The 26349-nt window shown below is 54.6% G+C and overlaps 1 protein-coding gene and 1 non-coding gene across 3 annotated transcripts in view; both read left to right on the forward strand.

The window, feature by feature from the left end:
- GNAO1 (G protein subunit alpha o1) overlaps positions 1 to 26349 on the forward strand; it is a 132810-nt gene that overhangs the window by 64755 nt on the left and 41706 nt on the right. For both annotated transcript variants that reach the window (XM_016124067.2, XM_016124066.2), the window contains exon 3: positions 9527 to 9668. In XM_016124067.2, the coding sequence (XP_015979553.1) occupies positions 9527 to 9668 (142 nt within the window). The remainder of the gene's footprint in view (positions 1 to 9526; positions 9669 to 26349) is intronic.
- LOC118611595 lies at positions 13702 to 13820 on the forward strand. The gene has a single exon (XR_004954529.1). It is a non-coding gene; the product is annotated as a 5S ribosomal RNA (ribosomal RNA).

Consider the following 26349-nt stretch of genomic DNA (forward strand, 5'->3'; position numbering starts at 1 on the left):
AGCAAGTGCTTTCCCGCAGGGGTGTTCCCCCAGAGCCCTCAGAAGTCACGCAGTAACCAGACGCCCCCTTTCTGATCAGCACGCCCGCATGGCTAGTCCTGGGCCCTGCTACCATCCTCCCAAACAAGCTCTCCAGGGCTGCGCAGCAGCTCTGAGGTCATCGGGACTCCTGGTCGCTGAGAACGAAACCTGCCTCCGAGTGACCGCAGCACAAAAGGAAGCATGTCGTTGGCTCATGTAACCGAGTAGCCCAGAGGGAGTTGCACTAGCTTCAGGCACAGCTGGATTCAGGTGTGTGCTGCACTGGCCGCCCAGGTGTGGGTCAGGGGCTCAGCCCCGGAACTTAGGCCAGGGATAGAGAGAATCCCCAAAGCACAAGGAAAGACGGCTCTCCCGAGGACGACGGGAGAAGAGAAGCCGGGCGAGCAAAACCAGCAGACGTCCACTCCAGCCCTCGTTCACCGGTCACAAAGCCCGTCCTCGCTCCATGAGTCATCACTGCACCCCACGGCGAGTGCGGAGGGAGCCGGCAGGAACCCAGACAGGAGCCCTCCCACAAACTGCCAGAGTCCCACCCGGTCCACTCGCATGACACAGCCTTTCTCCCGTGTCCACCTGGCGTCAGAAAGGGAGACGGCCTAGGTGGCTGGGGCTGGCAAATGCCTTCCCGGGGGCCGTCTGCCAGAGGCGGCGGGCTCCCGTGGCTTTTTCCTTCTTTCCCGCGGTTCACGGGAGCGCGTGCAGGGGCTGACGAGCAGGGAACATAAATAATGAGCAAACACACTATAAGCAGGAAGGGTTTTTACTCCCCCCGCGCCCCCAGGAATGAACTAGATAGGCAAAGCTCTTCAGCCTCGCCTGTGTGTTTTCCACAAAACATAATAAAACTGTGCAAATTGCCCCCCAATGTATAATACTGTTCATATATTAAACATAATGTTCTAATAGGAATACTTCATTTCATTATGTCAGCAGAAGAAGAAAGGACGATCCAGCAGCTGCCCTAATCAGGCAGATGGGAAACCAGAAATGTTACTTAGATTTAGGCAGTAAAATCAGCGTTGAACCAATTTGCCTCACTCGCGGGCTTTTATTGTATTTAAGGAGAGCTTTTGTCTTTACATAAGGCTTCGTAAAAAGGGCTAGGAAGCCATAAAGCTCTCCGGCACGTCCTCGCAACATAACCAATGAATTTAACAGTTGGATTTCAAAGAATGGCTTTGGAGGTTCCTAGAAGTGACTGTGGAGTGGGCAACATAAGGTGGCCGCCTGTCCAGACCCCGAGGAAACCAGTGAGAACCCACTTGTCAGGTTAAACAGGGTGAACCCATGCTGGCAGGTGAGGAGGTGATTGGAGTTCATTTTGCTGGGGAAAGGGCCACAGATTCCAGGTCCTAAGGGAAGACCACTCAGTACCCAAGGTGGAGACAGGATTGGCAGCCGGGGGTGCCAGGTGATGGAGGTGGGTCTAGGGCAGGTGAATGTTCATCCTGGCCCACAACTTACAGGCTGCCTACCTTCACAGAAAGGAGTCATCTGTAGAGCTGCCATTTTAGAGCTGCCATTTTGGTCCTGAGCAATTGCCTGTTTGATTCAGCCATTCATCCAATATTTATTGATCATTCACTATGTGCCAGGCCCTGCGCAGGGCACTGTGGTCAGTGAATGAGACAAAGTCCCCGTCCTTGTGGAGCTCATCGGTAGATAGGAAAACAGATCGTATGCAAGTAAAAGGAAATATATATTAAATAGTGATACACATTATAAAGGAAAATAAGGCAGGGCAAAGACAGGGAATGAAGGAAGCAAGGGACCTCTTTTAGCCAGAGTCTGAGGACTGACTTGTGTAGCAGAGCTTGAATTCAGTGACGTATGCAGGTCTGTATTTCAGGGCGCTTCAATCTTTTGTCCACTGAGAGTCCCTCTGATTATTTGCCCTCATGTTTTGTGAGTTGTTATATTCCAAAAACACTACATTTGGCAAAGACATAGATATGGCCAAAGAGCTTGGTTAACCTGAGTAAAACAGGGTGACCACAGGTATTGACACAAAGCCCAAACCAAAGCCTGCACCTGACCTGTCTGGGAGCTTGGAGTAGCACACACAAGAAATGACTGTAGAGTCCCAGTGACATGTCCTTGCTCATGCCAGCCGGTCAGTGGAAGAGCCAAGACCAGACCCCAGGTCTCCTGATTGACAAAACGGGTGAAAGCCGCCACAGTGAGTGGCAGTATTTCCTAACAACAGCAGCATGGCCAGGGCCAGTGGCTGGCATTCAAGGGTAGATTGGGAGGCTGGGTCCCCTCCCAGGAGGCTGGCGGAGCTGCCTCACAGGGTTTTCTGTAATGCCGAGGTGGGCCCCGGGCAGGGTCCCATGGCACCAACCCGCTAAGGAGGGTTGGCCAGAAGCCTGGCTCTCTGCGGCCTTCTTTGCCCACTTCACCTGAGGTCGTGATGCTTGTTAGTGGCCTAATTGCTTAAGAACCTGGACCTTCTGCTTCCCAAGTCCAAGGCATGACGTCTGTCATCCAAGGCCACGGTCCCAGGATTCAGATCGGCCCCACCACCAAGAGGAAAAAAAGGCACAGTGCTCTGGAGGGCCACGCCGGGGGCAGCCCAGCCCGGGCAACGGCTGGCGTGTGCCCACCCCTAGCACCGGGCGTCTGGGGAATGCGCAGGGCCACCTTGTTTCCCAGAAAATGGCAGCCCGGGCTCCGTACCGGAATCACGAGTCCCGGCCTTGCCCCTGGCTCCGTCTGGTGACAATTGGCAGCTGACATCTTTGCTCCTGGCCCGAGTTACCCCTTATTAAAAATGGCATCTTTATAACAGATTTCTGCAAGTCACCGTCTGTCGACAGGACACACTTCTGGTTTTGTACTCGTCGTTCCCCTGGGGAATGACTTGCCTGATACTATTATTTTAAAATACCCTTCGAGTCTGTATTATTCTAAGATTAGAATATCGCGTTTTAAATATAGTTTTAATTACTGAGGGATCTCATTTGCTTCTGAGATAATTTTCCTCATACCATACAGCTTCACCCCACAGTTAAACAGCTAGGTTTCAAACTGAGTCTTTATCCTCTTCTTTCCAAACAGCCGAGGGATCCCATTGGTGCTCACGTGCGTCACTCGAGCCCAGCCTGCAGGGCCAGGGGTCGCCCGCCTCTGGCTCCGTTCTGTCCTGGTTTCGTAGCTTTCTGCCTTTATTAGAAGGAACAGGCTCGTGGTCAGGCAGCCTCCCCAGCCGCTGAATTTGAAGCCGGGCAGAGCTCCCATCCACAAGCAACCCTAGCGTCCACCGATAGGGGTTGGCTTGAACGACTCAGGGCCCATTCGGGTGATAGGGACACCGAGCCGCCAGTGACAACTGCTGGGTGACACAGAGCCAGACAGTGGGATTCCATTTCAGGAAAAAGAGTACACGCATGGACTGCCGTGTAAAAACGCCAGACGCACACCAACGTGCGGACAGGGCTTATTCAACATCTGTCTTCCGCACTGGAACGCAGGCTCTCAGAGGCAGCGATCGTGCCTGTCGGTTCACTGTCCCCCCAGCACTCGGTACCTGCATAGAAGGGGCCCCAAAATAAATGACAAGTGAACTAGGGAATGGCTGAATGAAGAAGCTTACAGAATCCCCTCTAAGAAGGTTCCAAAGTATTGGGAACTGGAGCTTTTGAGACAGAAGGAGCCAAAAAAATTCTTTGCACTTTGCAACCAATAGATGTTTTCCTCAGCTGGAATTGCCACCCATCACCTCTCCCGCCTCGGGGGAGGGCCGAGGGAGACGCGAGGCCTTGGGCACACTGGCAGAGCCTCTGGGAATTGTGTCCCTGCTCTGCTACTTAGCTAATCATGTGCCAAAAGGCAAATTTCTTCTAAGTCACAGTTACCCACCTGGCAAGTGACCATTTCTGCGTGGGCTCTGACTCATGCAGTGGGGCATCGCGGCAAGAGAAAGACCTCTGTTACTAGCCCCGGGATTGATTTGGCAGTTCAGCAGGGTCACTAGGAGACCCCTGAAACCCTTTGATCTGCCCTCCTCAGAGTGGTGTAATCTGCCAACCTCATGATCACAAGGTGGCTGCCATCACCTCCAATATTTACTTCCTCACAGACCCACACATAAAGGCAAAAAGCCAGGGAGTCAGTAGTGGACGGACAGCCAGAACCAGGGGGCCGTGGGAAAGCTATTTCTCAAAGACCTCTCTCTGGGCCGGGAAAGAGGACCCTTTCTCAGACGCGTTTCTAGCCAGCACCCCTTCAGTCTGCTCAGGTGAACTGGATCACATGGTTACTCTTAGCTGCAAGGGAGGCAGGGGAAGGAACTCACCGCAGCAATAAGAGAATGGCTATTGGGTGACAGCCGATGTCTGACACAGGGACCCTTCACTTAGCCCTCGGCAGGTGCCAGTTTATATGGTTAAGTTCCGTGATTTCAGTACCAGGCTCATCATCTAGAATGGGAGCCCCTCGGAAGCAGAGAAGCCCCTATGGAGGCAGGCCTTGTGGGCTCTGAGGTCTGATAAGACCTTACACCAGGCCGAACCTAAATGAAGCGTGTAGGGAGGTTCCTGTGATAATGACTTTACCCAGTTTGCTCTGATCTCATCTGGCCTCACGCCCACCCTCCATCCCTCGTTAAACAGGAAGTGTCTGTCTCTCGTTGAAAATGATCTGTTGTTCTTCCGGGTAACAAATGCACTTTTTTTAATGAAACAAAAAAAAAACGCATAAAGCAAAAAGTGAAAACTCACAGAATGCCACCGCCCCAAAGCGACTTGATATTTCGTTAGCCATCCTCTCACATCGCCTTTTCTCCGTCTGTCCTTGTGCCTCCAGACCCCCTCCTCCCACCAACACCGGCGCAGAAACACAGTCTTATCGCCATGGCTGCACACGGCCCCTGTTAGACTATGTTTTCACATCACAGACCCATCCAGGACCGGTGCTCCGGCAGGTTCCGCGGAGCCCCTGCTTGCTGCTACGCGTCATTAGCTCCCCTGCACCTCACTGTTTGCGCTTTGATTACAGACGGAGTCTGTGAAGTCGCAGGGGTGATTTCCCACCTCCGCTGGGGAGGGGAGTGGCTGCAGGGCCACGTCCCCAATTGCTGGTCAGGTCTCCCCGATGATAGGCCGCCGTCGTCATGGCCACGCAGGCGAAGCCCGGAGCACTGACCCCACCACGGGCAGCCAGCACGAGAGCCTCCGGCCGTGATCGCAAGCACGTTTTGCATCATTGCGCGGCCCCCCAACTCCTGTGACGTCCGCTAGCGAGAGGAGCGGACCTTCTGCTCCCGTCCAGGGAAGGCCCCGCGGCCCCGCTGCGTGCGGCTGCGAACACGCCTGCTCCGTGGCTCCCCAGCCCTCCCGCCCTGTGGACCCGAGTCGCGTCCTGTCCCCAGGAGGACAGACGTGGGACACCCAACCAGCTGCACTTTCTCCCCACCGCCCCGCTCACAGGAAGGCTAAGCCGACCGGGCCCCATCCCCCGCCCTCCTCCTCACGTGATTCGGTTTTTTTTTTTGACCCTGACCACGGCTCAGTCAGGGTACCCAGTGTTACCTCCGTGGAAGGAACAGTGAGGACCCTGAAGCCCCCAGCGGGGACAGGAACTGGCCAGTCCCACGGCTGGAGGCTGGAGTCTGGAGTCGGGCTCCAGAAGCTCCCCACCCCCACCCCTTAATCTGGATCCTTAAAGAGATTTGGTGGAGGGGTGGAAAGAGGGAAAGGGTGATACAGGGAAGCAGAGGAGGGGCGCTTGACCCCCGCGGGGAGACGGAGCGGAAAACCGCGTTCCGGCAGCTGTGAGTTCGTGAACCTCCAGAAATCGAGGGCAAAGCTGTGAGTGTGGGTGCGTTTGTCACAATCTCCGAGGCATCTGTGATTCAGGAGAATGTCTGCTGGGCCAGATGAACCTCCAAGGTCCCTTCCAGCTCCCAAGCCTTAGCTTCTGTGACCATATAAGGCCACTGCGCCTGGGGAGTCTCAGTGCAGCTGAGCACAGTCTGCACTGGGGGGTGGGGAAGCAGGGAGTACAGGGAGCCCAAGCCCGGGGCTCCTGCAGAGTCCCCCCAGGCAGCCAGGAGCAGAGCCCGGCCTCCTGCAGAGTCCCCCAGGCAGCCAGGCGGAGGAGCCGGAGCCGAGGGTCGGGGGCCAGGGGTCCCTCCTCCGTTGCCTCTTCCCAGAAAGCTGAGACCGGCTCAGGTGGGCTTGGCGCCCCCCTCCCTCTCGCTCCCCATTTCCCCTTATTGCATTGCCGGGTTTCCAGAGTCCAGCTGGTGGCTCCTGTCCAAAGTCCAGCGCTCAGGACCGCAGAGTCAGCCTTTGTTTGCTCCCACGTTTCTTCTGGCTCGGTGGCTTGGAACACCTCTCAGAGTCCCCGAGTTTGGGGTGGGCACCAATGCAACATCAAACTTGGCCTTTTTTTTGCTGCCCTGGCTCTGCGGGCATGAGAGATCTGGAGGATTCCCGCCCCGTGCCGACAGGCAGTCTTGTGCATCTGTGCGCTCCTGGCTCGTGTAGTTAGGTCCCACTTTTTCTGAGCACAGTCCGGAGCCAGCCTTGTGCCAGGTGGTATGGGGGGGGGGGGTGGAACTGAGATGTGGTATCTGACCTCCAGGGGCTGACAGGCTGGTGGTAAAGACAGAAAATTAATAAACAAGTCTACTAAGAGATGACCTCTGATTATTGTTGTCCTCTGTCATCAAGGTACAAAACATGTTTTAGTTATGACTCTATTGGTTATAAATGACAGAAACCCAAGTTAAATTGGCTTATGTGAAAATAGGAAGGAATTACTTGGCTCACATCCTCAAAAACGTAAGGACATGGTTAGCTTCAGGCATGGCTGGATCCGGTGGCTCAGATGATGTCTCCGGGACTTGATTTTGCATTCTGTCACTCACCATGTGGATGAAGATTAGTTTTTCTGGGGCTACAGCAGTGTGAGCTGCCACTGACTATAGCTAAGGGGTCCCATGCAGCCTCACTCTTGCTCTGTCAATCCTGGCCTTGTCTCCTCCGGGACTCAGACCTTAGCTGTCACAAGAGACCAGACTCCCCTGGGCTGCCTCCCCAACCTCCAACCAGACACCTCCTTGCCCTGCCCCGCACTCCTCGGGCTGATGTCGTAGGAGGTGTTCTGATGCTCACTTTGTGTCTGAAATCTCTGGACTCTCTGGGCACCTGGGTATAGGGACCCAGGGCAGGAGAAGCAGCCCTGCCTCTCAGCATCTGCCCTGAGTGGTCACAAGCAGGGCCTCAAATGCCACCATGACACTTAAGCCAGTGTGCGTCCTCGGGTAGGTGGCTTAAGCTCTCTGAGCCTCAGTTTCCTCATCTGTAAAAGGGTAGTAATAGTTATTATCTGCTCGGATTGTTTTGAATGTTAAATGAGACGGTGCATGTAAAGCACTTCGCACAGAGAGCGAACCCACCCTGGCTGGTCGGAACTCGAACATCTCCCAGCCTTGAGTAAGCTTTGGGCACAGCTCAGCTTATCGGTCCTGGATACTTGGTCCTTGCCAAGCCTGTGAAGTCTCGCCCTTATTCAGCCAAAGACCCGATGGGACCCCTATTCAGACCCACCCCCTCTGGAGTTTTCCCTCTCTGGTACTCCACTCCTTCAGTCCCGGACACCTCAGCCTCCCCGAACTCCGCCCCTTCTCTCATCGGCTCAGTACAACCACTGCGCTCTGCTCAGACTCCCCCTCTCTGCACCAGGGTCTGGTAAACGCCACCAGACAGAAGAGCCAGGGCAATCACAGGACTCACGGTGACCGTCCCCTGTCTCTCGGGAGTCACAGTCCTGCGCTGCCCACTCTCCAGTGTCTGAAAATGCTAGTTTCATGCATTTTGTTTATTTTTCTAGTTGTTTACAGTGGGAGCTAACAAGTCCCTCTGGGATCCCTTTGGGGTACGGCACCAGTGATCCAGGCTAGGTAATACCCCCTCAAGAAACTTGTACGAAAATGGATAGAGGGCAAATAAAAGTCAATGAAAAGTCAAAAGGGTCTTTCTGATCTGTTTCTCAGAGACACTCAGGAAAAAGACCCACAACCCAGCACCAAGGCAGATTTTGAAACAGGAATCATTAAGGTCCATCAACTGGTGAATGGATAAATAAAATGTGATATATCCAATAAAAATAAATGTAGTACTGACACATGATATAACATGGGTAAATCTTGAAAACATTATGCAAAGTGAAAGAAACTAGTTACAAAAGACCACCTCTTGCATGATTCCATTTATATGCGATGTCCAGAATTGGCGAATTTATAAAAATGAAATGCGGATTAGCGGCTGCTCGTTGCTAGGGTCAGGGAGGAGGTGTGACCTCGAATGGGTCCATGGTTTTTTTGGCAGGACAAAAACGTTTATCGTGGGGATCATTGCCCGACCTTTTGAATATACTAAAAACCACCGAATCACACGCTATAAACGGGTGGCTTGGATGGTATGCGACTTATATCTCAATTAAGCCGCTTAAGAAAAAAAGGATTGTTAGCAAATTTTTCTCCTGTAATTAAGGAGTAGAACGGGGCTGTGGCGAGGTGGGGGAGAAGCTCTGGCACCAGAGCATGCAACTCGGGCCGCACCATGTGACCGCAGAGGCGTTCACACCGTGTATCAGCGGATGACAGATGTCGGATGCCAGTCTTAAAATCCATTCGCTCTTTCTTGATTCCTTCAATTACAAGAGGATTCTTGCAAACTTTCGTTTTTTTCCCCTCTTTCTAGTTCCTATCCGGAACCTAGTCAGTAGTGAGCATTCCTTTGGGTGGCCACCACGTCGAGGGAGAAGAGACGTTAGGGCGTGTCTAGTCTCAACCTGAGAACGGGAGGGCAGGGAGCACATGGCCTCTGAGAACTCTGATGTCACCTTCGAGGCCTTCCACGTCACTGTTCAGAGCCACCAGAATAAGGGTGACGTGATGGTCAAATCCCAGCCGAGGATGCAAGTGTTGGCGCACCCCTTGTGCTGACTCGGAGACGAAGGAGGTTCATTTTGAATGAGTCCCCTTACCCTCCTTAAAGGCACTATGCGTTTTCTGTGAAAGAAAAATGCATTATTCCTTCACAGGCTTCTTGTACGGATCTTCGGCAATACACTCCAGAGTGGATATTTAAGTTACAACCCTGAGCTTCGCTTAAAAATGCTAATAGCTAACATTTATCAAGCGCTGAGTGCCCATTTCTCCTGTTCTAAGTGCTCTCAAGTATTATCCACAACGCCTTGTTCACTGACATTTCTTTCACATGCATATGGGGCATGTAAAAAGGCTGCATTCCGTTTTCCACTCTTCTGTTTTTTAGATTACTGTTCAGTTAATCAGGTAGATTTTCCCCTTCGGATTTTGTGGTATTAATGCAGCAGCTCAGTAATTCAACATCCAGTTTGGAACCAGCCCTCAGCCAGCTAGGCCAGGGGATGGGCCCGGGAACTTCACACGCCTGGTGCTCGGTGCACAGTACGCTCATCCGATGTGTGTGTGTGTGTGGTTTCTCTCCAGGATTATCCATGAAGATGGCTTCTCTGGAGAAGACGTGAAACAGTACAAGCCTGTCGTCTATAGCAACACCATCCAGTCCCTGGCAGCCATCGTCCGGGCCATGGACACTTTGGGCATCGAGTATGGTGACAAGGAGAGAAAGGTAGGCCGCTGATAGCCACCGAGCTAAGCCAGTGTGCCAGTCCCCCCGGCACGTGCACACAGGGGCTTCGCTGGGGAGCAGACCTCCCAGCGAAGTCGCCAAGGAAGACCACAGCGACAGAATTCCAGGGCTTATTCTCTGCAGCTGAGAAAGGGTTGGTGACCGTTCTGAATTGGGAGTCCCACGACATTGGACGAGTACTTGCCCTTGGGCAAGTAACTTGAACAGAAAAAAATATGTCTTGAACATAACGGCCCTGTGTGGCCACCATCCTCCTCCTTAGGGGAGCTTCCCGTCCCTCGTTGGGGCGGGGCGGGGTGGGGACGCAGCCCTGTGAACTGATCCTTTACTTCTTTACACCAAGGAATGTGTTTTCTGCTTCTCTGGATGAGTCTGAGGACCTAAGGGGCTCCCCTTCCTGTAGGAGGTGGACATCCTAGGACAGGGACTGTTTTTCACTTGAGTTTCCAGGCAGCTGATAAGTGTTGGTTGGAATAAGTATATAAAAGCCTCTTATTTGCAAATATTTGCATTAACTGTAAAACTGAACTTTATACAGCTTCACTGGCAAAGCTAAATTAAAGGGAGTGGGGGAAAACAGCCTCTGAGAATCCTACCTGGAAGTGGCTCTTTGTCCCCTGGTGGGATTCGGAATCCCTTTAGTCCTCTCCCTGCAACCTGGAGCATGGAGAAAGGAGGCAGGTGGAGGCCTCCGGGACCTTGGGCCCCACATGGGGACCCCTGGATGGAAATCACTGATCTCTGATTACTGTGTGACTCGGTCATCTTTGCTCAGTCACAGAGGAAAACTATCCTCACCTTCTCTCGAGCTGATAAATCACCTGTGACAGATCACTCTAAATGTGAAATTCAGTTTTATGCACGAAATCCTAATTCCATAGGACAGAGTCATCCCAGTTTAGGCATTGGCTGCTCCAGGTACAGGAATTGGGTGACAGAGTGTGTCCAAGGCCAGCCTGGGGTGGGGAAGCCGGGCGCTGGCAGGAGGGCCCAGGCCCATCCTCCGATATCCGGGAGGACGAGACCCGAAGCTGATTCTGCAAAGGGGGTCCTTTCCCCCTGGGAGACAGGCTTTGGTTTGGGTTGCAGAGCCAGGGCCCGAGGGAAGAGGGTACCGCAGTTCTTCTGCCCTGTTTCCATCAAGCGTCCACTGAGGCTCACAGTGAACCAGGCTCTGTGCTGGGTCCTGGGGATACAGGAATGAGCACAGTGGGCGCGGTGCCCGGAGAAGGCAGACAGTCAGCAAATGCCACTCAGAGCATCGGAGTCGCCAAGGGGGCGACAGGGCTTCTGTCATTTTAGTAATAACGGCCACAGCGGTAACACAAATGCTATCGTTTACTGAGCACCTACTAGCTGCCAGACACCGTACCAAGCATTTTACATGTACTAACCCATTTGAATTAACTCACGCCTGAAAACCCAGAGCAGGAAATGCCTGGTCTGATCTTCAGACACGAGACAGGCCACAGGCCTTTGGTCTCTCTGTCTCCCTTTTAGCCAGAGAGAGAGCATGGCACCTCAATCTCAGTTAACCAGGTGACAGACACAGTGCAAAAGAGGCACGTGTCCCAGTACACCGCCTGCGCACGCACACACACACACACACACACACATGCACACACACGGCCTGCGAGATCTTCCACGAGTGCGTGTTCATAGCCATCCCCATCTTGCGACCAGCACTCCCTTCCCAAAATGCCCTGTCCTGATTATAACCCAGAAAAGTCAGCATGTTTTGGAAAACATTAATTGCTCCCGTGGGATGTTGCTTCCATTTTATTATCCTGAATAGAGCGATGACTGCTTGGGAATCGCTAGGAACGTGATCTGTTATGGATGATAGTGCGGGTCTCCCAGGGGCTCTGGGGTTCCCCCGTCCCGACAGCCCTCAAGCGGGAGGTCGGGGAGGGCCCCATGGAAAGGAAGACCGGGAGCAGAGTGGGGACACCCCGGACAGTCTGCTGGACACAGCAGAGTCAGAGCCCAGCTCTGGATGGCAGGGAGCACTGTGGCAGGCCCTCGAGACGTCCCCAGGACAGTGCTGGCTCCTCAGGGACGATCCTCCTGGCTGATAAAAGCCTCTGGGCACTTGGGCACCTCCTTCTGTGTGATGTCACCTGTGAAGAGCAGGAAAGGAAAGTTGATCCAAGACTCAGGCCAGAGGGAGCCACGTAGCTGGAGAAGGTGTCTCCTGGGAGCCGGCTGGCGTGGGTTTGCGGTCCGGGGAGCTGGGTGCAGGGACCCCCTATATCGGCCTAGGGGTCAGCTACTTCAGACTGGGTAGCCAGGGACGGTTTCCTTGATCTCAGAAGGGACATTCGTGATGAAACTTGACCATGAGAAGGAGCCAGCCAAGGGAGGCTGAGGGGACAGATGCTCGGAGCAAATCCCAAGGCCCTGAGCCAGGAGGGAGCCTGGTGTGTCGGAGGAGAGGGAGTCTCCATGCAGCCTGCAGTGCATGCTGGGGGAGGGGCGGGGCCCTGAGGGCGTGGTCACCCTTTCCTCAGAGCAGTGACCCTTGCCCTTTCGGGCACTCAAAACCTATGGGAGCCACTAAGGAAAGCCGTGAGCCTTCCTCCCAGAGCAGTGCACACATGCCCACATCTAGGAAATGTTGCACATAATCTCGGGGCCTCTGGAACTCACGAAGCCCACCATGGAGCCTAGAATAACGACTCCTTCATGATTTAAGGTCCTTCTCTGCTCAAGACCTGTGTCATTCACCTTTGGGTCACCTCCTCACCCCCAACATCCAGCGCAGTACCCAGCACATAGGAGGTCTTCAAAAAAAAAAAAAAACCTTGAGTGGAATGGCTCTTCTAACTTTCCTAATTTTTGGAGGAAAAAAGGGAAAGTACCTGTAACCTCATCACCAAAGGAATAGATGTTGACTGAGTACCTACTATGCGTAGGCTTTGTGCAAAGTCAAGATGGGACCTTCAAGGAACTGGTCATCTCGGGAAGATAGGGCCGCTCGTGGCTGAACGAGCCCGGCCACTCCGCAAGGCGGTCAGGGAAAGCCTCGGAGGAAGCGAGGCTGGATCTGTCCTCGAAGCAGAGGAACGGCTTGCGGGCGAGGAAGGGGACTGGAACAGGGAAGAACGCGAGGAAAAGCGGTGGGTTGGTAGTGGCCAGAGGAGACTCGACTGACGGAGGAGGCCAGTGGCCGGAACAGAGGCTTGGAGTAGGGGCCAGGAGGCGTGGGGAAGTTAGGGGATCCGGCCAGGTCCAGGTTGGGTGGGCCTCGGAGAGTCTGCCCAGCAGTTTGGCTTTTACCCTGTCGGCAGTACGCAGCCACTGATGAGGTCTGAGCAGGGGAGGGCTGAGATGCGACACGCCCTAGGAAGGTCCTGACATGCGCGTGATGGATAGAGGGGGGACAGGAAGTTGCCGTGATGACATGCGCAGGGTGGATGGTGGGGGGACAGGAAGTTGCCGTGATGACGTGCGCAGGGTGGATGGTGGGGGGACAGGAAGTTGCCCTGACGGCATGCGCGGGGTGGATGGTGGCGGGAGAGGCTGAAGGGGGGGGCAGGCTGGGGAAGGAAGCTGCAGTGATTGACCACCGCGGAGTGCGAGGGTCTCGGCGGGGGTCGGAAACTGGTGCCGCAAAGTGGTGTGGAGACGAAAGAAAGGGGACTGGTGACCAGTCGGCTACTGGGGCAAAAGGGTGAGACTCCGGAAACCGGGGCTCTGGTGCTTCCAGTTCGGGTGACTGGGGACAAGAGAAACCTGCCCGAGAGTCAGGAAATGGGGCTGGGCGGGGCCGGGGAGGGGGAGTCCGGTTTCCAGGTGAGAGTGAGTAGATGGACTCAGGACTAAAGATACAGCTTTTCTTTGTGTGTTTCAGGGCCCGTTTTAAACAATTTACAGGAATTAAATTATTTAATCCTAAGGGCTTCCCCTGCAGTGGGTGCTGTTGTCACTCCCATTTCACAAGTGGAAAGGATGAAGCACAGAGACACTAAGTGACTTGCCCAAGGTCAAGCAGTACAAATACTTCTCTGTAGTCTACAGCCATGCCACCCTGAACAAGCCCGATCCCATTTGATCTTGGAAGCTAAGCAGGGTCGGGCCTGGTTAGTACTTGGATGGGAGACCACGTAAGAAGACCAGGTGCTGTAGGCATAAATAAAAATAAAAAAAAATACATGTATCCATATATAATATAGACATGTAACCCTACGGAAACTATCATTCAGATCAGAATCCCATTTAAATAGGTGTTGTACAGTCAGACAAAACAAATCATTAAAAGAATCCCATATTTTCCCCTAAGTTTCTCTGAAAATATGAGACGGGACCCAAAGGCCAGCTCCCACTGCTTCTCTCATCTAGGCTTTCTGTCTGCCTTATGTCTGTCCCTCCTCCACCGCTCTCCTCCCCTAGTTCCCCAGAGACCCTCTCTCTAACCCCCTTCCTCCCCAGCCCTCGCCGCAAGGCTTTCCATCTCTCGCCCTCTCCCTCCTTCTCCCTCCATCCTCCTTCCATGCTCTCCTTCTCCGCCTGCAAGGGGGCCCCCCTCTTCCTTCCTCTCCCTCTCTCCCTTCCTTCATCTGTTCCTTGTGTCTTTCTTCCTCTCCCTCCATCTTTCCCCTCTCCTTGCTCCTTCCCTTGCTCTCCTCCTCCCTCCTCCTTCTCTAACCCCTTTCCTCCCTCCCTCCTTCCTTCCTCACCCTTCAGCTCATTAGCATGTAAATTGTCTTAACTTCAGGGTCCTCCTTCCCCAGCCCAGACGCATCTGCATCACAAAAGCAGAGAAACTCGTCTGGCAGAACTGACCAGAACTCGCACACTAGAGGAAAGGGTAGGGGAAACTGGACAATTTCAGGATTAGAAGGTTCACTTAGAAAGTCTATGAACGGCCCCATCCCGTGTCAATAAAAATTCAGGTGTGTGTGTGCGTGTGTGTGTGTGTGTGTGTGTGTGTACACACAAAGTGTGAGCATGTATATACTTGCATATATAAAATACATATGAGCTAATGGACCAATAGCAAAGAACTAATGCTTTGAACTTGTGTGAGGCTTCGTTCAGCTGAAAATACTTTCATTTTCATTTTTCACCATTTGTGCATCTGCCTATTTCTCTCACAAATTATAAACTCCTCGAAGGACGAGACTTAGATCTTATTCGTCTGGTACAATGTCTGGCCCAAGGAGTATGGACTGCTTCACTCAGTTCCCAGTTCTGCCGCCAGCTGAATGGCCCTGGGTACACTCTTTGACTTCCTCAACCCTCAGTTGTCTCTGTCTGTGACATGGGCATAACTCCAATACCTCTGTCTTTCCCCTGCTGTAAGATGATGCACGTGATGTGCTTAGGGTAGCGCCAGAATGCTCTCAGCACGTGTTAGCTCTTGTTCTTTTAATTATTTGTTTAAAATCATCACCATTGATAAAATATTGATGAAGTATCCTCACAGTGATCTAGTGAGGAGGAATGGGTAAGGTCATTTCTGCGTCTTTCAGGTTAGAAATGGAAGCACAGGGATTTTTAATCAGCTGCCCGGGGTCGCTGACCTAAATAGGATGAAAGGTGGGCACTGGCTGGCGCTGCTCCCCATCACCGTCTCCCCGACCGGGGTCATCATTAGAACTGTCCTCCCTAGAGGTAATGGCGGCTCTTTGGGGAAGCAGAATCAAATTTCACACTTAGTTTCCAGAATGTCATTGGATCTCCTCTGGTGAAAGAAATCTTGACATTTAAGTCGCACAGTGGAGCTCAGAGCACTATCTTTTTTTTTTTTTTTTTTTTTTTTTTTTTTTGAGTCATGGAAATGTTGTGTGCTTGCTGTTGACCCTGTGGTTTGCACCAATTCTGAAACAGGCAAAAACAAGGATGTTCTCCGGCCTGCGGCTGCCTAAGCTCCCTGGGGCCTGGACAAACCACAGTGGTAGCTGTCAGACCTGATGGGGACTGGAGGAGGTGACAGATGAAGGCCTCACGCTCCCGTGCCCAAACCGGAGGCCGGGAAGAGGCTTCTGCTGGGCAGCAGCACGAACACCTGCCACACGCCGGGCACCGGGCTCTCGAGCTGCACCAGCGCAGGCCCAGCCCTGCCTTGTCCCTTCGCCTGCCCAGTTTAATAGAGGCTGAAACTCCTCTACTGAAGACCATCCAATTCTGCTGCTCCATTTTGCAGATGGGGCAAAATAGGCCCCATCTGGCCCAAATAGGAAAGGGATTTCCTCAGGGATGATGTGGCAGACCCAAGACTAAAACTTTCAGTTTTCAGAATCACTGCTCAGTTCTCCTTCCATCTCACCAAGCAGCTTCAGATCACCCAGTCCACTTGGGGCCTCATTTTCTTTCCTTCGGTTGGTCAGTTAGTCATTTTGCAAACACTGAGCACTCATGCCCTGGCAGACGGTGCGCAGCGTGCCAGGGTTGGATACAAAGGTGGAAAGAGGTGGGGCTCCCGAGCTTGGGCAGAGCTCACATCCCTGGCAGGAGAAGGTGGCCTCCTCCAGTTCCCAGGCCTCCTCCAGCCGTGACGTTCCAGCTCCCTGTGGTCTAAGGCGGGTCAGGCCCTAGGCTCAGGGTTTGGGGCAGGCAGCCCTGCCGTCAGGAGCCCCAGGCCTGGCCACTGGTATCTTGGCACTGGGTGGCCAAGCTCCTCCTCCTGGCCCTCCTCCCAAAGGAAGCACTAACTCAAAGGAACAGCAGTTTTCAAGATAGGAAAGGCAGGGGGAGGGATTCAGATTTTTGAGATGTTTTTAGAGTCTTAGATTTCCTCAGCTGAAAGGGGTTGCTCCCTCCTCTCGTCACTTGTCCTTCCGGAGCCGCAGCCCAGCGGCCCCTGACACCGTACTTCATGGTGACTCACCTCTGCCACCAGGCAGTAAGGCCGGGACAGTCTGGTCCATCCGCGTGCCCCCCACATCATCACGCGCGCTCGGTGCCGAGCAGTGGTCGGTGGAGAGATGACCTCGTGGGCGATTCCGTTTGTCCATCAGGTCTGCGCCTCCCCCGGGCCTGGTGCTGGGCTGGGTGCTAGGCACACGCCTGAGAACAGGACAGACATAGCCGCTGCCCCGAGTGGACGCGTTTGTGGAGGGGGGAATGGAGGAGGCCGAGCGCGCTTCTTCTCATGCCTTCTCGATGTTCTCAGCAGCCAGAGCCAGGATGGCCGGAGCAGCCTCCTGCGTCCCTCCTCCGTTCCTCCGGACAGACAGTCCCCAGGCTGCAGCGGGGCGGACTCAGCCCTCGCCCCCAGGGCTGTAGGCAAGGAGGGCAGACGGTTCAGTAGACAGCATTTTTTATTCTCATGAAAGTGTAACGATAGGAGCCCCAAGGTGGGTGATGAGGACGGAGATAAGAATGGTGACCTACCTCAATGCATTGTCTGAAGACGAAATGCCTCCATGAATATAAGCTGTCAGGGCAGGGCCTGGCACACAGGAGGTGCTTGGGAAAGGTGAGCTTGTATCAGCATCGCGTGCCTTGAAGCTAAGTGAGCAATGACCGTAGTTGATTAGGCCTTACAGACAAGGGGAGGGGAGGAGGGTCCTGAGCTGGATAAAGGTGTGTTCAGGGGGCCTGAGAGAGCACACAGGAGGAGTCCTGGTTTTGCTCCTCTGGGCACACTGCCTGGCATGGAGCCGGTGAACCCTGCAAGAGTCTATTGGGTGAGTGGATGTGGAGGTTCCTCCCCAACTTCTGGCTTAACTGGTGCAAATGGGAACCCAGGCCCTGAGCACAACAGCAGCCCCAGCCGCCCTGTCCTGGAAGTCCTCAGGTGGGACCTGCTCCAGGCTCCACACACCCAGAAAGCCACTGCCTCCAGCCCCTGACTTTGGGTATCTGACCCCTATTTCCTGTACCCACGGCCCTGGCCTCAGTTTCCTCATCTGTAAAATAGGAGTGATTCCACACTTATGACAACCAAAAACCATGTACAGGGAGTGCTCGCAATGCAAGGCGCTCCTCCGAACACAGCATGAACGCGTTACTGCCACCGACATCCACAGACCCTTCCTGGCTCAGACGACATGCTCCCATCACCTGGCACAAGTGCCAGGTGACCAGCTTTCTCTCCCGCCTCCGCCCTGTCAGCCAGGAGCAGCTGATGGCTTCCTGAGGAGACACGGATTAGGAGCATTTGCACAGCCAGACTCCCTTCCCCCAGTATCTCTGGTCCGAGGTCCCAGGGCACCGTCCTGAAATAGCTCACTGCCAAATTAGGTCCAGCCTTTCCCGCTCTGCGGGCGCCGCCCCCCCCCCCCTTCTTTCCCAGCCCTCTGTCTTCCTTCCTTTCTCCTTCCTGCCGCACTTCCCTGCCTGGTGCTGAGACCAGCTGGTTCCCCCGATGACAACTGCCTAAGGAGAGGAAGACAGGTCTCCCGTCCCAGGGTGCCTGCTGGCGGCCCCGGCCGCCCTGGGGGCTCCACCACTGTTTTCGGGGTCTGCAGATGTGCACCCGGATGGTGAAGCGCCCTGACTCCCAGGTACCACTCGCCCCGGGACCATGTCCAGGAGTGCAGCTCTGCAGCAAGAAGCCTGACAAGGTCTTGGACACTGCGTCTTCTCGTGGAGAACCACAGTGCGCGTCCTCGAAGCGAAGCGCTCTGTGTGCCGGGGCGAAGGGCACAGGCTTCGCAGCCAGACAGGCAGAAGGTTAAAGCTGGATCCTCCTTTCGCAGCTTTGTGACTTCAGGCAAGTTCCTTAAACACCCTGAGCTTCCATTTCCTCGTCTGCAAAATGGAAATAATACCAGCGTATATCAGTCAGGATACAGCCTTACCTGCTGCATAACAAAGACCCCTAAATATCAGTGACAGAAATAAGGGAGAAATGCATTTCCTTCTCACCGGCGCAGCCCAGATGTGACACAGGTCAGGCCCTTCTGTCTTGTCGTTCTGTCACACTCAGGGGCACCGCTTCCAGCTACCCCTTCTAGCCAGCAGCAAGAGAGGGAAGGGAAGGGATTAGATAGGTCTTCCCGCGGCACGGGCCAGGCAGTGTCTGAGTCAGGAAAGAGCCCGTGACGGGCACTGTTGCCAGAAGACCGCTGTGGCGGGCAGGATGGCCGCCAGTCCCCTCACTGGAACTTGCTGCATCCTTTCAGATTCACGTTTTATCCAAGGCCCAGCGGCTCTCTCCTGACCCAGAGCATCAGAACCTCAGACAGCCTCCTGCCAGCCACGAAGGGACACGCCTCCTTTCACAGGACAAGAGTCCCCGCCTTGCCCAGCCCCGCCCCGCGGACCTGCACCAGGGCTGGCCTCAGGCCCCGGCGGCTTCGTCCAAGAGCTTTCCATCTGGTCCACTCATCCTTGGAGGAGGTGCTCCTGCCGCCGCCTCTGGGAAGCCCGCCGACTACGCAGCTCTCCCCTACTCTCCCCTGCATCGTGCGCCCCCATCCCTCCCGGTCTACAGCAGCCCTGTTGGAGTTTAATCGCGGCCCTCATCTTAGGGAGCATTTTGCTGGGAACATACAGTTCTGCGCTGGAAGAATCCCGGCCACTCTTCTGGCCCGGGACTCCTCAGACATTAGCCGCGCGACGTGATGGAGTGAAACTCTCTCGTCGAACAAGTCTGGGAGCGCAGACCGGACCCGCTCCTGGGGCCCCACAGCGCACATGACAGCCTCGATGGCCGCAGAGTCCCGCAGAACGGAAGCCTGTCGATGTGTCTCGTCCAGAGTGTCCCCAACGGTTTTTTTTTTTCTTTTGAGTCATCCTCTTGAGTTATACAACTGTTCTCCGGGACCTGCTCCTCGTCCCCAGGTCCTTCCTTTGCAGAAGGGGATGCCGAGCCATGGTGTGAGGAGGGACACGCACAAGGTCATACCGCAGGTCGCGCGGCGGAGCCCGGCCGAGACTTGGGTCTCCTGTCGTCGAGGCCGAGGATGTTTCTTCCACTCACAGCCCCTCTGCTGCTCCCACAGGACCCAAGATCCATGCTCCACTTTCCAGTAACAGTTCCTGGTCTGCCTTCCCTGCTCCAGAGTCCCCAGCCCATGTCCCCTGCTCCCGCCCCACCCCCAGCATCTGGTCCCCGCAAGCCATCAGGGGGCAGGGCCACTGCCTTCTGCTTCTCTTGCTGCCATGTGACAAAGAGTGAAACACCGAAGACTGGGCCAGTGACGTCTTTTTGCCACCCAGGAATCAGAGTGGTTCAGGGCTATCCCTCTAAGACTTTCGCCCTCACTTGCTCGCCTCCAGGAGGGCAGAGAAGGGTGGCCCAGCACCCCCGGGTGAGCTGACAGCGCACTGGCCACGCCCCCCACTGTCCTGGGCACTTCCCACCGTTAAGCCGCTCCATCCCCTTCGCTTAAGCTTCGAGGACACCCTGCTTCTTGACAGGACTCTGACTGGCAGGTAGATTCCATTACCGTCCCCCTAGATCTGTAGATGAGAAACTGAAGTTCCGAGGACAGAAATAAGAAGCCCGAGGTCACGTGACCGTAGACCGGGTACAAACGCAGCAGTCTGGCCCAGAGCTTGTACTGTTTCCTCTGGGGAAAAGTGGGGGCAGGTGGGAAAAAGCAGCCCACCCCCCCACCCCCAGCCCTTGTCTCACCAGCCACATACCTCCCGGTGAGAGCAGCCCGTGTGGGGCCAGCCTTCCCTCACTGTGACTGCAGCCTCCGAGAGGCAGGAGTCCAGTCCGCCTGGGGCCCCGGGAACTCACCGCTGAGGGGCTGGCTTCTCTGTCCGGTGAGGCTCCCTCCTGAGCTGGAGGCAGGCCCAGGCCTCAGCTCAGTGGGGAGGAACACTGGCCCTTCACAGAAAAGGCGGGCTCCAGGCCCAGCCCTGCTCCCTCTGGCTGTGTGACTTCGGGCGAACCTCTTGTCCCACAGGGTCCTCCAGAGGAACCAGATGGCTTCTATAAATTCCAAAAAGTTCTATAAATTATTCTGGCAGAACGTAATTGCTAAGTTTAGGTGATCGCCAAGCACAGGGCTCTTCCTTTGTATTGCAAAGAAAAAGAAACCCGATTTTTAAAGGCAGGGCCCGTGTGTCCCTTAAGAACTGCCTTCTCTCGAGGAGGGGCTTGGTGTTCCCACAACCAGCAGACTGTGAGGGGCTGAGGCGGCCTCACCCTGGAGGGAGCCCCCACCAGCACGTAGATATGGGCAGGGTCCCCGCCCGGCGGGAGAGCTGGTGTGGACTGGCACACGTAGCCCACCAAGCCATGGGGACGAAGCCACTAACTCAGGCAGAAAACACCGTCGAGTGCTCCGGTCTCGGCATCTGTGTCAAGGGTGACGATGCCGCGGGGCGCAGGAGGCGGTGGCCGGCCATGCGGAGCTGTCTGTTTCGCTCTGATCAGTCTGGACGGCTCCCTGGGGGGTGGGGACAGGGGAGGCGGACTTCAGGAGCTGTTTGCTCCAGGAGAATGAGATGGCGGAGCATACGGCGCAGACTGAGAGTAGGGGGGTGAGGCCGGGGACGCCTTTGGGCACTGTCACAAACGCTTCGCACACATTTCATTGACCCACGCCCCACACCCAGGGCACACAGGCAGGTGTCCCATGGCACCACCAGGGCACCTGGCGCTCAGAGCAGTGGGGGGGAGGCTGCTGCCGAATCTCCGCAGACCCATTTAGTGCGCTCTCCTCCCTAGCCAAGGCCCCAGACAGCTGCAGCAGCCTCCTCTCCGGCCCCCATAATCGGTGCTCCATGCAAGAGCTTTTACAAATGCACATCTAATCCCCTGCATAAAAGCCCTCAGGCCTCCCGTGGCCCTCAGGAGAGAGCTCGGAGGCCTCTGACGCTTTAAATGCTGCCGCCTTGCTGTCCCAGGGCTTTTGTGCGAGCCACTGCCCCTGCAGGAGACGTTCTCCTCCACGCCCGCGGCCCCCTCAGAATGGGCTGTTCTGTCATTTCCTCTGGCCTCCTGGCCTCCCAGACCAGGCCAGGCCTTTTGTTCTGACGCTCTTGGAGCCCTGGGAGCTCACTTCGGGGCCCTGTCACATTCGCAGTAAATGTGTGTGCACAAGTAGTCGATCAGTGTCTGTACCCCTGCTAGACCACAGGGGAAGGGCCTGGGCCTGTAAGAGTTCGGTTGGAATCCACACCCAGCAGGCAGCACAGTGCCTGGCCCAGAGTGGTGGGTGCGCAGTTAGACCCTGCTCCACGGACGGTCATCTGCCCACCGTGTTGCTGAGTCCAGACTTCCGAAACCAGGTGGTCCTTGCCTCACTTGTCACTGTTCAGCCCAGGAAACTGCGACCCGCAGACTCTGCCCTGCCCAGCCCTCTTAGCCTAAAGATCTGGCTGCACTCAGGTTCTCCAGCCTCAAGAAGCAGCCATCATAGAGTCAGGCACCCCTGCAGACGCCTCTGCGCCACGAGGCCTACAGGCCGGGCAGAGTCAGGGTCTCGGACCTCCAGCCAGGCCCATTCCTCCTCCCCAGGCTCCGGCCTGAGGAGTCTGCGATGGTGCGAGCTCTGGGTTTCACACCCAGCCTTGTTCGTAGCAAGCTGTGTGGTCCTGTGAAAACCCTGGATCTCTTGGCCAGCTGACTGCATGGGTTCTGAGGTCCAAGGGGCCACAGCATCCTCAGATGTGCAGGGATATGGTACCCATACAGTATAGTCACCTAAAGAACCAGCCAGAATAACTTTCAGAAACACAGCCCACTGACCTATATTCTCCATAGCACTCACAGGCCCTGGGTTTGGGTTTAAACACACACACACACACTCACATATGCACGTATGGGATGAAAAGGCAGAGACTGTGCTCTCTGAGCATGGGACCCAGGAGGCCCTGGTGGCTTCGGAGTTCCCTGATCACCATTGTCCTGGGCCTGGACATTCTCTCCATCCTCCCTGCAACATTTATGAGCACCTGTAAGTGCCAGGCTGGCAGCAGGTAAAACCCACGCAGTCCATGCACACGGGGAGCTCACGGACTGGGCCACCTGCGTCCGGGCACCGAGCAGAGTGCTCAGGCTGACGAACCCTGCGGCCACCTCCCCCCGCCCCAACCCCCGCCCCCACAGGGCCCGGTGCTGCTGTTTGTCAGCTGCGTGACCTGGGGGAAACTACCAGACTGACCTGGGCTTCTTTTAAAATGGGAACAATAATGGTACCCACCTCATGCCTGGGACAGTGCACATACAGTTCCCAGTAGGCTGTGGGTGTCTTAGCATTAGGCCACTCGGGCTGCCATAACTAAACATAGACTCAGCATAGGGTAAACAATAGAAATTTATCTTCCCACAGTTCTGGATGCAAGAAGTCCAAGATCAAGGTTCTGGCCCCTTCGGTTTCTGGTGAGAGTTCTCCTCCTGGCTTGCAGATGGCGACCTTCTCACCGTCCTCACGTGGCCTGTCCTAGGTGCTTTCAAAGAGGGACAGGGAGAAAGCTCTCTGACGTCTTGTATGAGGACACTGATCCTGTCCCCATGCTTTCATTCAACCTTAGTTAATTCCTTACTCAAATGCAGCTACACTGGGGTTAGGGCATCCACATAGGAATTTGGGGTAGACGCACATATCCAGTCCATAATGCTCTCGCGAGGAAGATTTGGCCTTTGTGATCTTGATTAGGCTCTTAGTAATAAACTCACCGGGCATGTACATAGGGCTTTACCAATCGCACAGCTCTGTGATGATACCCCCGTGAGAGCAGGGACCCTTTGCTTCCCAGCTCCAAACCCTGGGTTTGGCACAAAAGTAAATCCCTTTCACCTCTGTCACCTTTTGTTTGAGCTCTGGACCTCCCTTGTGGGGCAGGTATAACCGGTGTTTATGAATGAGGAAACTGCAGATCAGAGAATTCAAACAATTTGCCTGCAGTCAGGCAGCCAATCAGGGGCAGAGACACACTGAAGCCACGTATTTAAAACCCAGCCCACCGCCATTTCTACCGCCCACGTGGGCCCGTGAAACCAAAGCAGAGGCTTGTTAAAAATCAGATCACGGAGAACCAGAACGAGTTCGGAACCTGAATTCTAGAGCTCGCTTGTTCATAGGCCATCACGTCCCAGGACACTTTTTCAGCTTCTGGACAGAAGCAGCCCCCGCCCTGGGGCTGCGTGAGAAGGGGCCCGGGGCTTGCACAGCATGTATGTGAGAGGGGAGGCCTCCTGAAAGCTGGCTCTGTGCATCTTGCCCTGGGGCTGGGCCCCTCTTCAGGTGGGGAACAGAGGGCACGCACCCCCAAAAGAAACTCTATGCCCATTAGCAGTTGCTCCCCATTACCCTTCCCTCATCCCTGGCAACCCTAACCTACTTTCTATCTCTATGGGTTTGCCTCTTCTGGATACTTAATATGAATGAAATCACACAATATGTACTTTTGTATCTGGCTTCTACTACCAAACATAGTTTTCAAGGTTCATGTAGCCTAACAACATTCAGTTGTATGGATATCCCAGCTTTTGTTCGTGCATTCATCAGTTGATGGACATTTGGGTCGTTCCCACTCCTTGGCCACCATAATAATGCATAATATGAATTTTCGTGTATAGGTTTTTGTGTGGACTCATGTGTTCACTTCTCTTGGGTGTATACCTAACGGGGGAACTGACTGTCGTGTGATAATTCTATTTTAACTTTCCGAGGAAGTGCCAAGCTTTTCCGAAGTGGCTCCGCCATTTTTTATTCCTATCAGTAATGTAGAACGGTTCCAGTTTCTCCACATCATCCCTTACGTGAGCTATTGTCAGCCACTTTTATTAACTTTATTGTAGCCATCCGAGTGGCTCCAAAGGTGGTATCTCAGTGTGGTTTCTCTGTTGTGGTTTCTCTATTTTGCGTTTCTCTGTTGGTTAAGATTGTTGAGCATCTTTTCATATGCTTTTAGCCATTTGTGTATCTCTATTAGAGGATTGTCTACTCAGAACCTTTGCCCGGTGTTTTATTGGGTTTTCGTCTTACTGTTGAGTTCTCAGAGTTCTTTTTTCTGGACATCCGGTCCTAGATCAGATATATGATCCGCAAGTATTTTCTCCCGTTCTGTGGGTCACCTTTCCCCTTCCTTGATGGTGTCCCTTGAAGTCTCACCCACTTCTGGCCCTGCCCCTGCCCTCTCACCTGGGACCCCCCCTTTGCTGAACCTACTCCTTGCCAGCTCTCCCTTGGGGACTCACACTTCCCTGAGGCTGCAGGACCTGGCTCTTTCCTATTCGGTGGGTGATGTTCCCAGCAGGTTCTCACTACCCGACAGCCTGAACGGCACTCACGTGGCAGCCACCCTTAGGTCTGGGGGGTTCTGAGGCTGTGTGTCCACAGCCCCACAGAACGCGTGTGGCGGAACGGCGAGGAGACATCGTACGCTGAGTGTCCCCTGTGCGCCCGATGCTTTGCACTCACGAGCCCCCTGCATCCCCAGAATAAGCTCAGAAGACACTGGTATTTTGTCTACTGTACAAGTAAAATGGAGCCAGGATTTGCCATCCGATGAGTCTGACTGCACAGCACGTACGGGGCTCATGGGCGACAAGTCTACCGCTGCCGTCCTTCCTATTTGGTAAATGTCGACTCTGGGAGGGGCCTAGTGTTGTGGGAAAATTCTAGAAAAAGTGTTGGTATTTCCCTAGGACTAAGTCCCAGTGCAGTTGCAACAGAAAAGTTCCTTGACACTCCAGAAAACGCCTGACCTCGCCCGCTGTGACAAACAACTCCAAAATCTCAATGGCTCAGCACAGCAAAGGAACGTGGCCTGGGTACATGCAGTCCAGTGTGAAAGGGGGGAGGGGAATGCTCCGGTCTGTGAGTCAGGAGCCGGCTCCTCTCTGCTCTGTGGCTTCGCCGGCCCCTCAGCCTCCGGGTCCTTGCCGGACTCCTGACGTCAGGCCAGCAGACAGAGACAGATGGTTGTGAGGGCAGTTTCTAGGGTCCAGGCCACATTCCACTGGCCAGAACTTGGTCACTCGGTCACGCCTAACATGTCTAGCTGTGTCCTCAGAAAGAGAAGTCAAAACGCTCTTGTCCATAGGGAGCCCGTCTCTGGCACAGAGGTGGGGTGTGAATTTTAGCCTAATTGCTTCCGGCCCCTCGAAGCCCCCCGCCTCTAATGTGGCGAGAGGTCCGTGTTCAGGGCTCCCATCAGGGCCTTGTTTCCTGCTCCTCACTGGGACCCAGCGGCGTCGCGAGGCCTGAGCAGCTGAAGAGCGTTGCTTTTCTGTCACATGACGGAGCAAACCTGAACGTGCCGTTGTTGGTAATAGTCGTGATAGAGCCTCCCCCTGTCCATCCTGCAGCCCATCCCTGTGCAAACAGACTGCCCTTCTGAGACCGACCTGCACGATGGCTCTGGGACTTGGATTCCACTTGCTGTATGCCAGACAGTCTTCTAGAAACTTCTCCTGTTTTATAGCAGTGTTTCTCTGGTATGAGATACACACCTTGTGGCTTTGAGATTATGTTAAGTGGTACCTATAAACCTTTTATTTGTGCATTTCCGATTATAGATCTATTGTAATGTGTATCAGGGGAAAAAATCAGATAACATATCAAACCCATAACATCACACAAGTTATCCTTGAAGACGAGGCTAATTTCGGGGCCCTGCCGGTAAGGGGGAAGAGCTGACGCGTGAATGTCTGCGTCTGGGGACGCCGCGTGGGAGAGCGGGCGCAGCGAGCTGTGCTCCGAGCGCTGGCTCGCCACATGACCTCTGTGCCTCGCTCTCCTCCTCGGCAGCATGTCGCCACAGTGTCTGGGGAGCACGGGGCGGTCAGGAGTCAAGCGAT

The sequence above is a fragment of the Rousettus aegyptiacus genome, unplaced genomic scaffold (genome assembly GCF_014176215.1).
Source record: "Rousettus aegyptiacus isolate mRouAeg1 unplaced genomic scaffold, mRouAeg1.p scaffold_m13_p_14, whole genome shotgun sequence".
NCBI classification, from domain to species: domain Eukaryota; kingdom Metazoa; phylum Chordata; class Mammalia; order Chiroptera; family Pteropodidae; genus Rousettus; species Rousettus aegyptiacus.